Source organism: Salmo salar, chromosome 10 (genome assembly GCF_965601325.2).
Source record: "Salmo salar chromosome 10, fSalSal1, whole genome shotgun sequence".
Taxonomy (NCBI): domain Eukaryota; kingdom Metazoa; phylum Chordata; class Actinopteri; order Salmoniformes; family Salmonidae; genus Salmo; species Salmo salar.
In genome coordinates, this window is record NC_138300.1 from 93,580,106 (window position 1) to 93,595,710 (window position 15,605).

At 39.4% G+C, this 15,605-nt stretch overlaps 1 protein-coding gene and 1 non-coding gene across 2 annotated transcripts; both read left to right on the forward strand.

The window, feature by feature from the left end:
* Positions 1 to 246: 246 nt before the first annotated feature.
* malt3 (MALT paracaspase 3) lies at positions 247 to 13,677 on the forward strand. Its single transcript, XM_014124834.3, has 15 exons — positions 247 to 525; positions 1,374 to 1,463; positions 1,588 to 1,712; positions 1,823 to 1,961; positions 2,096 to 2,271; positions 2,492 to 2,588; positions 3,318 to 3,359; positions 5,064 to 5,267; positions 6,559 to 6,736; positions 6,882 to 6,956; positions 7,047 to 7,174; positions 10,420 to 10,569; positions 11,459 to 11,613; positions 12,646 to 12,768; positions 12,922 to 13,677. Exons 2-15 carry the CDS (start codon positions 1,445 to 1,447, stop codon positions 13,252 to 13,254), a joined length of 1,944 nt encoding a protein of 647 aa, XP_013980309.2. The 5' UTR covers positions 247 to 525; positions 1,374 to 1,444; the 3' UTR covers positions 13,255 to 13,677.
* A 593-nt stretch (positions 13,678 to 14,270) lies between these two features.
* trnah-gug (transfer RNA histidin (anticodon GUG)) lies at positions 14,271 to 14,342 on the forward strand. The gene has a single exon. It is a non-coding gene; the product is annotated as a tRNA-His (tRNA).
* The last annotated feature ends 1,263 nt before the right edge of the window (positions 14,343 to 15,605 follow it).

Sequence of the window (15,605 nt, forward strand, 5' to 3'; positions counted from 1 at the left end):
CAAAGTGGGGTATTACATAAAATACATGAACTGTATTGCTATTTAATTCAATCCCAATTTAAACTAATAAGCACAAGAGTAATTTCATAAAACCAAAATACGTTTCATATAACGTAATAAGCCTATTTATTTCAAAAGTGAGAAGGTGGGAGCATTGTTGAGCATTTTTGAGAGACTTCATCAGTGAAATCAAAATTAATCGACATTTTAGATGTCTGTGCTATGTTATTGTTGTCCACGTGTGACTGTTGATCTTGTTGTGTTCGATAACTATTTCCCTAATTTAATAGCGTTAGTATTGCATTTCTTAACATATTTGATAAAATAGGGCTCATATACTACATCTACTACGGTAAAGGGCGGGTATCCTTGTTCCGGGAAAAAAGGATGTCCTTTTATTTTTTTTTATTGAGATAAAGTTTTGAGGATTCTCGATTAGTTACATTTTCGACTGTAGTTTGTTTGAGGCAGTCGAATGAATGCTCTTACAGTGTGGCATTTACATGGTGTTTGGTCGCAGTTCAGGTATGTACAAAACATTGATACAGGTAGCATACACAATAACCCTCTCTAGCCATAGAAATGTGTTGGATCACTTTTTCTATAATCATACTATTTGCGTGTTTACCAAAGACTTCTATATTTAATTTAATGTAAAAATACCTCTCACAATTACAACAATTAACATAGGCCTAGTGATTTTTTTTTCTATGACAATAAGATATTATCAAACACTAATAATTGTATAACATATTAATGTGTCTTCTTGCTTTTCAAGAGCTGAAACAACACAGCACATTATGGGATGAGTGTGCAGACAGGAATGTGTGGTGGTGATTCACTTGAGTTTATAGGCTACTAATGTGTGCGTCAGGACATTCTTATTGGTCAAGTAGTATACCCTATAACTAACAGTCACAATTTTGAGCTGTAGACTAGTAGAGGACATTGCTCAGGTCTAATTTTACAGCCATTAAACTGTAGAACTGTACAGCATATTGATAGTAGCATATAATTGTTACTACTCTGTAATAAGCCATTTTCAGGAAGATTATGATGGACAACTGTCCAGATTTTGCCGGCCAGCACAGATTGTGTTGCAAAGATGCTAGCCTATCAGTCTCTATTTCTCTGGAAATAGATGAATTGTCTTATGGTGATTGTCACATGCACAGTTGTAAAATGGGAAGTGGGGAGAAATCTGCTAGTCACACTTGCCAATGCACATTTGTTCCATTGTGTCCACAAACATAGTCATAGCCCTTATAAGACATCATCTCCACGTGTTCCTGTGATTTTTGGCTGCATTTTGATTTGTGTTGGTTGATACCCAGTCTGATGCCCATATTTTGTCTTTTTTTCACATCTTACAGGCAGCACAGTGCAGGAATGACCAGAACCGTCTATACTTGAGGTTTAGAAGCTCCTATTCCACACTGAAGTGATGAAAAACATGATCAGAGGTGTGCATTTCCCCAATTTATTTAGCAAATAAACTATGTTCCGTGATCTTTGATCAGTACACTGACATAAGATTATTTTTTAATAACAATTCTGTAATATAATGTTATCACTTTCCATTTTCAGACCTTGTCATTGTGCAGCATCCTGTTTCTGTGAGTGTACCACTGAACTATCAGGTGAAACTGAGTGTGAGAGCAGAGGGGACAGGTATCCTGAACTACCAGTGGTTCAAATCTGATGAAGAGGAGGTATGTGGTTGTGGAGGATTTTTGTAATTCTTGTCTGACACTGTATTATGTTGTCAATTCGTAGAGTAACACAGTGTATAACCAATGAAATGGCTAATGTTTTTTTTTAGGTATTTGGTGCAATCAGAGCAGATCTGACTGTCACAGCCCAGAGGTCTCAGCTCTACATTTGCCGAGTGAATGACCAGTTCTGCAACTGTGTGTTCAGTGAATGGGTCAAAGTAAAGGTCCCGGACATTGCTAAACCAGGTATAGGAATCGTCTATATTAGTTACTAGTTATAAGATAATATGTTTGCAATGCAGATGTTTAAAACTTCTTTGATCAATGCAGAGCACTATTTTGCATATAATGTATCGCTATTGCATTTTTTTTTTCTTTAGGTCTCCCAGTAGCCTGGCGAGGGGAGCTCCATATCGCTGTACACCCTGCACCCCAGACTGTCAGACAGGGGCAGAGACTCACCCTCAGCTGCTCTGCCTTTGGCATTCCCATCCCACACTACCAGTGGTACAGAAATGGACATCCTCTGCTGGGCAAAACCACTGACACCCTGCAGGTAACTCCAGTGTTTATTTACTCCTGTACTGAGGTCATCGTATTTACTCTGTCTTGACATTTGATCTGGCCGAGAGCCAATAGTGCTTCAGCAGTCCTATGTAAACATTGCAATTTAGAAGAACTTGGTTAATATTTAACATAAGGTTTTTTTTCTAGAATACTCTTATGTGCATGAGTAGAGCCAAACATTAATGGGAATCTGTTTGTGTCCCTTGTAGATACATAATGCAGAGGCAGACGATAGAGGAACATATCTCTGCTCTGTGTCCAATGTTGAAGAAGAAAGATGGACAGAGCCAGCTGATGTTGATATAGGTAAATAGAAATATGATAGAGCTCGAAGGGCATCTTTGCAAATAATTAGGAAGGAATGTGGTTGTTTATAGGAAGTCACCCCACTGTGAATGATGTTGTAAAATTATGGAGTCTACCTTTTGTGAATGTGGCTCTTTAATTATATATAGATATAGTGAATAGTGAATATAAAACCCAAAAGTCCTTCATAGTAGCACATGACAAAACAATAGCAACAGTTATTTGTTCAGTGGCATGAGCTTTACTATTAGCATTTTCTATTTTCCCTGACGAAGTCTACCACATAATACACTGTAAAGTAATTCCGCACTTTTCAATGAGCTAGTGGAATAGCTGTGAATATTTCGATTTCTGCACATGCCTCCCAGTACCTTTGTACAAAACTATCAAGTGGGTCTTTCCATTCTGCTGAGGATTTAAGGTACTTTCCCTTTGTTAAAGACAGAAATGGTAGGAAGTTGTCAGGCTCTCAACAGTGGGCAGGGTTAAATAGACAACATCTAAATTACTTGAAATGAAACTGGCCTTTGGATGTAGGTTCCCCTTTTGCATTTGAATGTGTTTTCTATGTTTTGACTCAACCAGTCTGAAGTAAAACAGAGGCCTTTAGCACGCTCATATTGCTTTTGATCTTGTTTGTTGTGTTTGATTGACAGATTGAAGTGTGATGTGTGAAGTTATGCACTGATTTCAACCTTTGTTTTTCTTTCTTTTTTCCATTTCATTCAGAGCCATCTAATCAACTCAAAGTCACAGCTCCAAAACTCACAGGTATGGCTCGGTGTAAATAAAGTATTAGTGTAAATAAAGTATTTGTAATTTTTAGAATGCAGTTTGAGCATTTCTTCATTGAAGAGGGGAACTGATGTAGCAGTATTTTCGGATATACAGTACCAGTCAAAAGTTGACACACATACTACTCATTCCAGGGTTTTTCTTAATTTTTTAACTATTTTCTACATTGTAGAATAATAGTGAAGACATCAAAACTATGAAATAACATATATGGAATCATGCATTAACAAAAAAGTGTTAAAGTTGCCACCCTTTGCCTTGATGACAGCTTTGCACACTCTTGGCATTCGCTCAACCAGCTTCATGAGGTAGTCACCTGGAATGCATTTAATTTAACAGGTGAATTTCTTTCCTTCTTAATGCATTTGAGCCAATCAGTTGTGTTGTGACAATGTAGGGCTGGTATACAGAAGATAGCCATATTTGGTAAAATACCAAGTCCATATTATGGCAAGAACAGCTCAAATAAGCAAAGAGAAATGACCGTGCATCATTACAAGACATCAGTCAGTCAATCCGGAAAATGTCAAGAACTTTGAAAGTTTCTTCCATCAAGCGCTATGATGAAACTGGCTCTCATGAGGACCGCCACAGGAAAGGAAGACCCAGAGTTACCTCTGCTGCAGAGGATAAGTTCATTACAATTACCAGCCTCAGAAATTGCAGCCCAAATAAATGCTTCACAGACTTTAAGTAACAGGGTCTTCTCAACATCAACTCTTCAGAGGAGACTGCGTGAATCAGGCCTTCATGGTCGAATTGCTGCAAAGGAACCACTACTAAAGGACACCAATAATAAGAAGAGACTTGCTTGGGCCAAGAAACATGCGCAATGGACATTAGACCGGTGGAAATCTGTCGTTTGGTCTAATGAGTCCCAATTTCAGATTTTTGGTTCCAACCGCCATGTCTTTGTGAGACGCAGAGTAGGTGAACGGATGATCTCTGCATGTGTGGTTCCTACTGTGAAGCATGGAGGAGGAGGTGTGATGGTGTGGGGGTGCTTTGCTGGTGACACTGTCAGTGACTTATTTAGAATTCAAGGCACACTTAACTAGCATGGCTACCACAGCATTCTGCAGCAATACACCATCCTATCTGCTTTGCGCTTAGTGGGACTATCATTTATTTTTCAACAGGACAATGACTCAACACACCTCCAGGCTGTGTAAGGGCTATTTGACTAAGAAGGAGAGTGATGGAGTGCTGCGTCAGATGACCTGGCCTCCACAATCACCTGACCTCAACCCAATTGAGAAGGTTTGGGATGAGTTGAACTGTAGAGTGAAGGAATGGCAGCCAACAAGTGCTCAGCATATGTGGGAACTCCTTCAAGAGTGTTGGAAAAGCATTCCAGGGGAAGCTGGTTGAGAGAATGCCAAGAGTATGCAAAGCTGTCATCAAGGCGAGGGTTGCTACTTTGAAAAATCTCAAATTTGTTTAACACTTTTTTGGTTACTACATGATTCCATATGTGTTATTTCATAGTTTTGATGTGTTCACTATTATTCTACAATGTAGAAAATAGTCAAAATAAAGAAAAACTCTTGAATGAGTAGGTGTGTCCAAACTTTTGACTGGTACTGTATGCAGTTTCATGTTTCTACAGTTTAATTAGCTGTTCTTGTTATACAGTAAATTAACCCCGATTACTAATTCCACTATGGTCTTTCCGTTCAGCGACTGACAAAGTGGCCCTGCTTATTGGTAACCTCAACTACTCCCACCACCCGGACCTGATGGCCCCCACTATGGATGTCCATGAGCTGGCCAACCTGCTGCAGCAGCTGGGCTTCAGAGTGGTGTCTCTACTGGACCTCACCAGGGAGGAGATGCTGGCAGCCATTGAAAAGTTCATTCTTCTGCTTGACAGGGGCGTGTATGGTGAGTTCAATACTGTACAGTATTCTGGTGGTTACATTACAATGGAAAATGTATTTTGAATTGAGGTTTTTTCAGAGACTCTAAAAAGCTAACGATTAGAGTAATACTATTCCCCGCCTCAGATTAATAGGTGTAAATGTATAAAAAAAAGTATATGTTAAGTGGAAACTTCGTAGTCTGGTTAAGTTCCCTTTGAACTTATTCTGCTCTTTTCTGTTGAACTTGTTGAGGTCACAGTTCATAATGCTATGCTGCTGTTTTGAGATCTTATTAGTAGCTTGGTGTGAGTGTGGTTTAGCAGGCAGATAAGAGGTGGAAAGGAGAAGCATGGGTCTGTAGTGTTTGGTGTGAAAAGCCTTTCTATGTATAGCCTTTTCTAAAGGCCTGTGATACTTGTACTTTACAGAATTATTTAGCGCCTGTAAAGGGCTTTTAGCAACCCAGCAAACTGTCAGCTTATCTCCCTTTTATATTTTAGTCAAATAAGTAAACGTTCACACTGTTATTACAGGCACTGAGCCATACACATTACATTTTATTTGGTATGTAAGCATTTTTAAGAATGTATAACTTTCTGCCTCATCTAATAGTCCATGTGTGTGTGTTGTTGGCTGTTATAGAAAACGAGGTCAGCTTAATGTGAAACTAAAAAACAATCTAAAAAGTAGCAACCTGGCTTTCTATTATTTTTTAGGTCCTGCACAGTTTATCTGTTTCCGCTGGACATAATACCTAGAAAGCAAGCAACATAATGGCTTGTTGATAAAGGACAGGGTAGTGTTGTGTGATATTCTACACAGTATATCTTTGATAAAATGAAACCGGCTAAAACATGGAGCCTTGTTTGACAGATGCATAAAGAGTATGAAACATGTAGCTACTGCGGCTCTACTACGTCTTACTTTTACTGCTCTGAAAACTCCTGACCTTTTTCATGTGCAGTTTCACCCTTTCTTCTTCTTTATCTCTACCTCACTCTGAACTGGAGTATACACTGAGTGTACAAAACATTAGGAACACCTTCCTAATATTGGGCTACACATCCTTTTGCACTCAGAACAGCCTCAATTTGTCGGGGTATGGACTGTGGTGTTCATAATGTTTTGTACACTCAGTGTACTCTTCTTGTGCTCTGAATTTACTATTTTACACCTATGAGAGACTTTTCTTTCCTGTGTTCATCTGATGAAGTAACAGTGATCGATGGATGGTAACTAACTCTAAATAGTAATTTTGGTGTATCACTGAAATACATAAAAAAATACCTGTAACGTTATGCTATCCCCTACAGCCCTGTTCTACTATGCTGGTCATGGGTACGAACGTTCAGGGAGGAACTACCTGGTGGCCATAGATGCTCCACAGCCCTACCGTCCAGAGAACTGTGTCTGTGTACAGAGGGTCATGCGCAAGATGCAGGAGAGACGGACTGCATTGAGTGTGGTCTTACTAGACACCTGCAGAACATGGTAGGCCTCCTGATGGACACCTCATGTTACTGTTTGTTGCTCTAGATCTTGTCCAACTTTTGTACAAACAGTATTATGATTGTGGAAGGACTAAAACAGGTGTTAAGTTGTATATTCGTGTTAAGTTGTATATTTGTATTTTTAGGTACAACCAAGATTGCATAGCTTCTGAAATCAGGCCCTTGGTACCCATGGGAAACACAGTGTATGGATATGCCACGTATGTATTTTTTGTGTATGTAACAACAACTTATTTTATGAGTGTTCATTCATGACCTGAAATCTAAATGACCTCCTGCTGCCTTAAAAGATGTGAAGATGCAGAGGCGTATGAGGTGCAGGACGGAGGGAAGAGCACTGGGATCTTCACCAAGTACCTGAACAAGCACATTCTGCAGCCGGAGAAGGTCACTCACGTCCTGGAGCAGGTCTCTGAGGGTCAGTGTTATTGTATGATAGGCTTTGCTCTTACAGTATGACGGTGGCTTTGCTTATAGTACTTCCCTCAGTCTGTGTGACTTTGGAATTTCAGGATGGATGTTTTGACATACTGTTAACACCAATCCATGACTCATATGGGAAACCCCTGTATTTCTTTTGACCAAAAAATACCCAAGAAAGACTAAATTCCCTGCTAATGAGAGCAGAATAACTTTGTCTTCTTAGGTGACTCTGGGTTCTGTAGCTCCTCTATATGAGATGCACAGTAGTGTCTGTAAACAGGGTCAGTGTGGAAGTTGTTGTTGGATGGAGCACAGACATTTTCACATCCTAAAGGTTCAATGCAGCTGTTTTTATCTCAATCTCAAATCATTTCTGGTTAACAATTAATTTCCTTACTGTGATTGTTTTCAATTAAATGGTTAAAAAAAGAACAAAAACTTCTTAGCAAAGTTCAATTTCTCAAGCAAGAATTTAGCTTGAACTTTCTGGGAGTGGTCTGAGTGGGGAGGGGAAAACTGAAAACTAGCTGTTATTGGCAGAGAGGTTTGGAACTCTTTATTGGTCTATTAACTAATTTACCACCTGGTGACATAACCAGGCAGGCCAAAACTCCATCCCACCAACACAGGATGACATTTCAGGCGGTCTTTTCAAACAGCTCTTACACTAAAAGGGCATTATCATAATTTTCACAGTATTATTCCATCCTCAGTGTGGAAATATAAAACACATGTAAATCACATTTTTGACCGCACTGGGCCTTTAACGTTTCTCCATCACTAACTACTCCCACTGGTGCAGCAGATAGCAGTGGGCGGCGCTTGGAGGGCTGCTTGTTTTATTGTTTGTTACATTCCCCAGCACGAAATCAAAGTGTCACTCAAAGGGGGAATAAACAACCCAAACAGATGGGTTTCAGGAGGGGTTCTGAAAGACACTCACTGAAAGTTGACTAGCAACATCAACTGGAACCTAAAAGACACACACCATGAGCGCACAATAAATTTGCCCAAGAGGCAAACAAAAGAAAGACCCACACCAAACTTAAAGACAGGAATCAAACCAAAAAGGTGGAGCAAACAAAATCAAACAAGGGAACACTTTTCTATAAATCAAATAGGACGCACCAACTGAAGGTGTTGACCCTCCACATCTCTCAAGACAATTGGAGCACTGGGCCAGCCACTCTTGAATAGCACCTGGGCCGGCCAGCACAGGTGAAACACCTTCCCACTAACGAGACGTAAACCAGAACAGGTGTAACACGTACTGAGTAACGAGGTGACACCACTCAGCGCCCCCTACGTGCTAACGATCTATACGTGCTAAAGTCCAACCTCAAAACATAATTGGAAAAACCAAAACCTCAAATAAAATCACATTTTATTGGTCACATACACGTGTTTAGCAGATGTTATTGCGGATGTAGCGAAATGCTTGAAAACCTGTAACATGTTTGATGGTCTCTCTGGTAACATAACTTTGTGGGACAGAGCTGCATTAGCATGTGACCTCATTCTCTGGAAATTCACACTGTTGGTCGGAGCACAGCAGGAAACCTGAGAGCAGTAGAGTTAAAGACAGCTGCTCTGGCGTGTGTGTGTACCCCCCTACACTGCTCTCCTGTGGTCAATCAGCTCCAGCTCCAGTGATCCTGCATAACTTAACACAGCCCATCCAAGGAGGTGCTGGTACAGTACTGCTTTGGTTGACTGATGAATTGTCAGTGGCTGTAACGGTCGGACCTTGGCACAGAAGCTCACGGCTTACATAAGAGATATATTTACTGCACCGTTACTCACTGGGACATTGTGAAAACAAACGTGACACAATACATTTTATTTCAGGTTTACAGCTACATTTCTGAAAGTGTAATCATGAATGAATCGTGAATAATGATGAGTTAGAACGTTACAGAGAAATAAATATCATACCCCCAAAAATTGCTAACCTCCCCTGTTATTGGTAATGGTGAGTTAGCGTGTTTTGGGGGCATGATCTTTGTGCATCTGTAACTTTCATTCATTCATGGATATCCGTAATCATGGTAGCATCCACATTAATATAGAAGTGTTGAGAAGCATATTCTATTCATATTTACAATAAAAGTGACTCCAATACATTATTTACCATTAATTTATATTGGGCACAACATAATCCAAAACACAACCAAAACAATCTGTAAATGCAGCCAACAAGTTTGTAGAGTCACAAGCTTGAGGTAGTCAATGCATGCTAGGAATATGGAACCAAATACTAAACGTTTGACTTAATTTAATATTCTAAGTGAATTTGTTCAAATACTTATGGGGGGACTAGATACATAAAGTGCATTCATTTCTACACGGTAAAACAGATATGTATGAAAATACCCTTGAATAAAAGGTGACATTTTGTACTGCAGGGATCATCAACTAGGTTCAGCCGTGGGGCCGATTTGTCTCTTGAGCTCATGGTCGGGGGACCAGAACATAATTACTAATAATTTGTAGACTGCAAATTGACCTCAAGAAGCCCAAACAGATATCAAATTTGAGTAAAACATAATAATTTCAAACATTGCTTACATTTGTGTATGATCTCGTTTCTCTATTATGCGTGGGAATACTTTGTCGAACAGCTGCATTTATCAGAATCGTATTTTAGACCTTATAACAACCGTTGCTAATTCATGTCTAGGAAATAATATTCACTGAAGTGACAGATCATGAGACCATGTTCCCAGAACCTCATTTGAAGAATTATGATCTATGTCCTGCTTGTCTTCAAGTTATTTATTAATGGAAAAATAGTTGATGATGAACTGCTGTTCACTCAACTCTAATGGAAACATGGCGAAGACAGCTTGCTTAAAATATGTACTAAAGCCATATCCTCTGCAAGGCTTAGAGTAAGCCTGTATCCAGGGCCCTGAATAGGGTTTCAGTGTATCAGTTGTCCCTTTTCAGTTGTCCCCGTAGGCCCTCATTGTAAATAATATTTTTTTCTTAGCTGACTTGCCGAGTTAAATAAAGGTTACATTTAAAATGTAAAAAAATGCACATCTGGCCCACAATGCCTTATACATGCCTGTCATCTAAACATTCACTCTTATTATCCACATGTTTATAATTTCAGAGCCTTTACATCAGTCAAATAGTATTGTTATTTTCATTTCAGTCCTACTATTGAACCTTCCTTAAGAACAGCTGTTACCTTGGCAGCATAGGCTAACCTTTAACATTTACCCTGTTCCTCAGATCTAGGTAGAGACCCTCTGGTCACAGGGAAGCAGGCGGTGGAGATCAAACACACGCTGAAGGAGCCTCGCTCCCTAACAGATCCGGTCAGGACCACCGGCCACACTGGGGAGCTACGTCTGAGAGATGCCTGCTGGAGACATGCCAACGGTAAGTTTTTACACCACAATATCCGCAATCCAGACCCATTTTCACAATAAATGGTAATCTAAAGACACTATTGATAAATTATTGTGTGTATGTCAAGTGCTGTTCTTATTTTAGATGCATTAGCAATGGTATGGTGTGTGATTTGCTATGAAATACTGTAATGTAATTTTGTTGCCCTAAGCTAGTCTTATCAAGAAAGAGGAATAGCAATATGTTCCCTCCTCCCTACACCCCCTCCAGTTCGGCATGTGATATGGATGTGGCTGTTAAAAACAGTGTGGTTTAGCATGAGTCATGACCATCACACCACCATTCAATAATTGACAGTTTATTTCTGGTGATAACAGACAGGGAACTTATTTGTATATTTAAAGTCAACTATAAGCTTATTTCACTCACAGTATATCAGTGGTATGCATAACAGAAGGGAATATACTTTTGTTGTCCCCCTGTCACCTAGGAACTTGCTTATCGTGTATTATTTATTCAAATAGAATGTTGTCATCACTGAAGTTCTTGAAAATCCCCATGTATATTTTTGCCTCATATTTTAAAGAACAAACTCCTACTGTAACCTTTCTCAAGGACAAGTTGACATCTGATAGAATAAACTTTTCTGATAACTTGCCTGGCCAATTCTCTTATCTAGTCTGTCTCCTAGAGATAAAATCAAATCAAATAAAAATGTATTAGTCACATGCGCCGAATACAACAGTATACATCAATTCAACAGTATAATACAGTGAAATGCTTACTTACGAGCCCCTAACCGACAGTGCAGTTTCAAAAAATACGGATAAGAATAAGAGATAGCATCCTATGTCAGATGCTTTCTGACATAGGATTTGTATCTTAAAACTGTCTTTCCATGTGATATCATCCCACACAGAGCTACCACGTCAGAAGCTGCTTATTTTCCCCTGTGGAGTTGAGGTGGAGGTCAGCTTCTCAGCCTTGTTCTCTAATGTCATGGTTGCATTCGGCACAGTGAAAACCACTGGCCCCAGGACCCAGGACTGCACTGTTACTCTGAGGAGCACACCTGTGAGTCACCTCTTCACGTTTACTTGTTGAAACCTGCCACATTATGTAGAGGGCAGGGTGTGGTGAACAAACACCCCCTAATAAGAATTTTGATTTAGTTGCATAACTTCATATGACACTGCAGATAAATATTTGATTGAAAGGACTTTATAACTCCTTGTGAGACCCTAGAAATGTATGCATCATTGTATCCATCTGTAGGCTACACTCACAACCAAACTGAAAACAGAAGGTTAAGAAAATATGTTTGGGAGAAGGTTCTAAGAGTTGGTTCTGCAAATGGTGTCTGAACTATTTTAGTTTGTGGTCACAGCTCTCAAGGCTAAAATTGTCGTATAGATATTGATCTGAACCTGACACGTTTATTTCTCATAAAACAACGTTTTATATGTAGAGAACATGCAGGTACAAAGGTTGTCAAGAGCGCAGAGTCATCCCCTCTCTAGACTCTAGGGTATATCTTATGCACAGCACACTTATTGGCATAGTTCTGCCTTACGCGGCGTATACCCTCTTGGCTTTCACGACAGCGTAACACAGTCATTGAATGATGTTTCCCATTTACAAGAATGTTGTGCCCATATATAGAGTTCCTAGCTGTAATAAATGGCAGAAGTGAGAAACAAGAGCAGGAAATTGGTGCACAACAGCTTATCAAGTGTTTGCTTCTGTGGCGTGATAACTCCTTGGAGCATACTGACACCTAGTGGTTCAATGCATTATTTTCCCCGTAAACAAAATCAATATACCATGTACGCGTAACCTTTATATAACTAGGCAAGTCAGTTAAGAACAAGTTCTTACTTACAATGACAGCCTACTGGGGAACAGTGGGTTAACTGCCTTGTTCAGGGGCAGAACGACAGATTTTTACCTTGTCAGCTTGGGGATTCAATCCAGCAACCTTTCAAGTTACTGGCCCAACGCTCTAACCACCTGCCACCCCATGTATAATGTGTATAATAATAATAAGTTGGTGTGACAGGTTTTGTTGTAGTTGCCTGATGTATTTTATTCCCAACCTCTGTCTAGGCAATGGAGGATATCTTCTCTAGTCCTGGCAGGTCAGGTGAAATGGACTCTCTTTTGCTAAACAACTTGGTTGCTGAAAACCCTGACTGTAGCCTCAGACTTTGTGGCCTTCAAAAGCTCCAGGTATGCTTACTTTCTGCTTCCTCATATTTAAAATTGAAAGTAAGCAATAATATGGTAGAAATGTTTACAAATTGCAATCTATCATTTATTCAATGGTTAACTAAAAGTGTGAATAAAAATCTATATTCTGTTTTTTTTCTCTCTGTTCCAAAGGGATCCTTAGTGATAAAGGTGGACCTACACTATACCCACACGGGCAGCAAGCTGCGGCTGCAAGAGAGCAAACAACTAGACATAGGAAAGCCTTTGGTAGCATCCTGTGATCAGTACAGGGGACAGCAAGCATTGGTGACCCAGAGACAAGAAGGTGCCCCTTCCCAGAGTATGGGCCACGTTTCACACAGCAAGCAGCCCCCACGTCAAACATTGGGCCAGCCAGGTCGCCCCTTCACCAGGAAGGCAGAGTGTGCTGCCAAAGTCCCTACTGCAAGGAGCAACGAACCAGAGGAGAATGATGAGACTGAGCCTCAAGACTTTACCTTCTGATTTCCGCTCTCCACGTCTTTGGAAAAAGGATAGTTTAGTAGTAGTAGTGACTAGTGTAGTCAATTGGATATTTGCTGTTTAGGCTTAAAGCAATGCACATAATTAAATCAGCATGATACATTCTATTTCTCTGGTTAGGCTACATTTCATCAGTTTAATGATGGTTATGAGGTGTGTGTGTGTGTCAGTGTATGTATACATGTGGCATGTGAGTTTGAGGAGATGATCTCCTGGATTATGTTCCTCTCTTAAAGCACTATTCGGTTCGTAGTTCTCAGCATGATACTCAAGCAATATTTATTCTTAAACGATCACAGTATGAAAAAAGCTGACTTTTCTACATGCTTGTGAATAATAACAATAATAATACAGATTTCAGCTCTTATGTACCTGTATATAACTATTAAAATGAATGAAATACCATTTTTAGTACTGTATTATTCAAGATTCATTTATGATTAACACAATTTGTGGTTTTATATTTTAACTACTTTAATATATTTATTAATATATAGCCTATGTTAACCATATTAACAAAAATCCTACAATTCATTACAATTTCCATAAACTGAAAGAAAAAATACAATAATTCAGACAAAAGACAAAGTCAAGAAAGGTTAGCTAAAATAAACGTCATATAAGCAGACATGATGAGCAGATGAAGAACAATAGGATATTAGCTAACTAATTCCATTTGCAAAAAAAATAAGAAGAATCCTAAACATTTATGACTGAAATGTACCAAACAAAAATACATAGCTAAATATACAGATTCAAATAGTTTTTAAACATGGTGTCACATTTTCAGATTCAGTTTACTAAACATAGCATTCGACATTCGAAAGGTCAATAAAATACAGAAAACACTATCATTACCTCATAAAGAAAAAGTAATCTAGCTAGCTCACTAGCTATAGTTTCATCGATTTTAATAACTATCATTGCGAATATGCCGCTGCATGCATACTGGGTTATAAACCTAATATCTCCAATCGTTGTACAAGCCCTGGTAGCTCGCCGTGATCGTATAGTGGTTAGTACTCTGCGTTGTGGCCGCAGCAACCCCGGTTCGAATCCGGGTCACGGCATTGCAAACACAATGTCACGGCAAAAGGGTAGACTTTTTTCTGGATTGTGTTGTTCTTTTTTTTAAGCTTCAAAATGTTTTATAAGTTATCCTCGTTCAGTCATTGCTTGTCGAAGCAATTTTCCGAACAGAGCAAACCTATGAAGTCGGCTGTAGTCATTCAGATGAAATGTGTTATATGTCCGCTAGGGGGTGGAAGAGTCGCTATTCGATAATTGTTGTGCTGAGACTATTGCGCGAAAAGCCATCAATCAAATCAATCAATCAGATGTATTTATAAAGCCCTTTTTACATCAGCATTCGTCACAAAGTGCTTATACAAAAAGATTTGGCATTGGTCCTCAGATCCTAAAAAAGGCTAAGCTTCCTGCCATCCAGGACTTCCATACCAGACGGTGTCAGCAGAAGGCCCTAAAAATTGTCAGACACCCAAGTCATAGACTGTTCTCTCTGCTACCGCACGGCAAGCGGTACCGCAGCGCCAAGTCTAGGTCCAAAAGACTCCTTAAAACAGCTTCTACCCCCAAGCCTTAAGACTGCCGAACAGTTAATTAAATAGCTACTCAGACTATTTGCATTGACCCCCACTCCCTTTTTTTACGCTACTGCTGCTCACTGTTTATTATCAAGTCATTTTACCCCTACCTACATGTACATATTATCTCAATTACATAGACTAACCTGTAATTTACCCCCCTCTGTACCGGTACTGTATATAGCCTCGTTATTTATATTTTATTATGTTGTCTTTTTTTAACTTTATTTAGTAAATATTTTCTTAACTATTAACTTTATTAAAACTGTATTGTTGGTTAAGGGCTTGTAAGTAATACTTTCACGGTAAGGTCTACAACTGCTGTATTCGGCGGATGTGAAAAATACGATTTGATTTGAATTACGAGAAGACACCCTGTCTATTATTTTGTCTTGTGTCTTAGGCTACTATCTGTAAACTCAAAAATATTTGGTATAAATAAGTGGATAAATGTATTTTCATGATTGCTCTGGCTATGGCCAGAGTCATACAATTGGGAAATAAATTCGGAAGAGGGATAGCTATCCCGGACGCAAGATGGTGGTATTATTCCTTTTAAGTCATTTGTCATAAACGACGCAGCCTAAAATGAATAATACCGCCATCTTGCGTCTGGTTGGGCTACCCCTCATTCGTTTGACTTTAGGCGCTAAACATTGATAAACATGGAATGCATATGAGACTGAAAACACCACATGTGGACCTCCTAGTGCCAATTGGTGGCTTAAG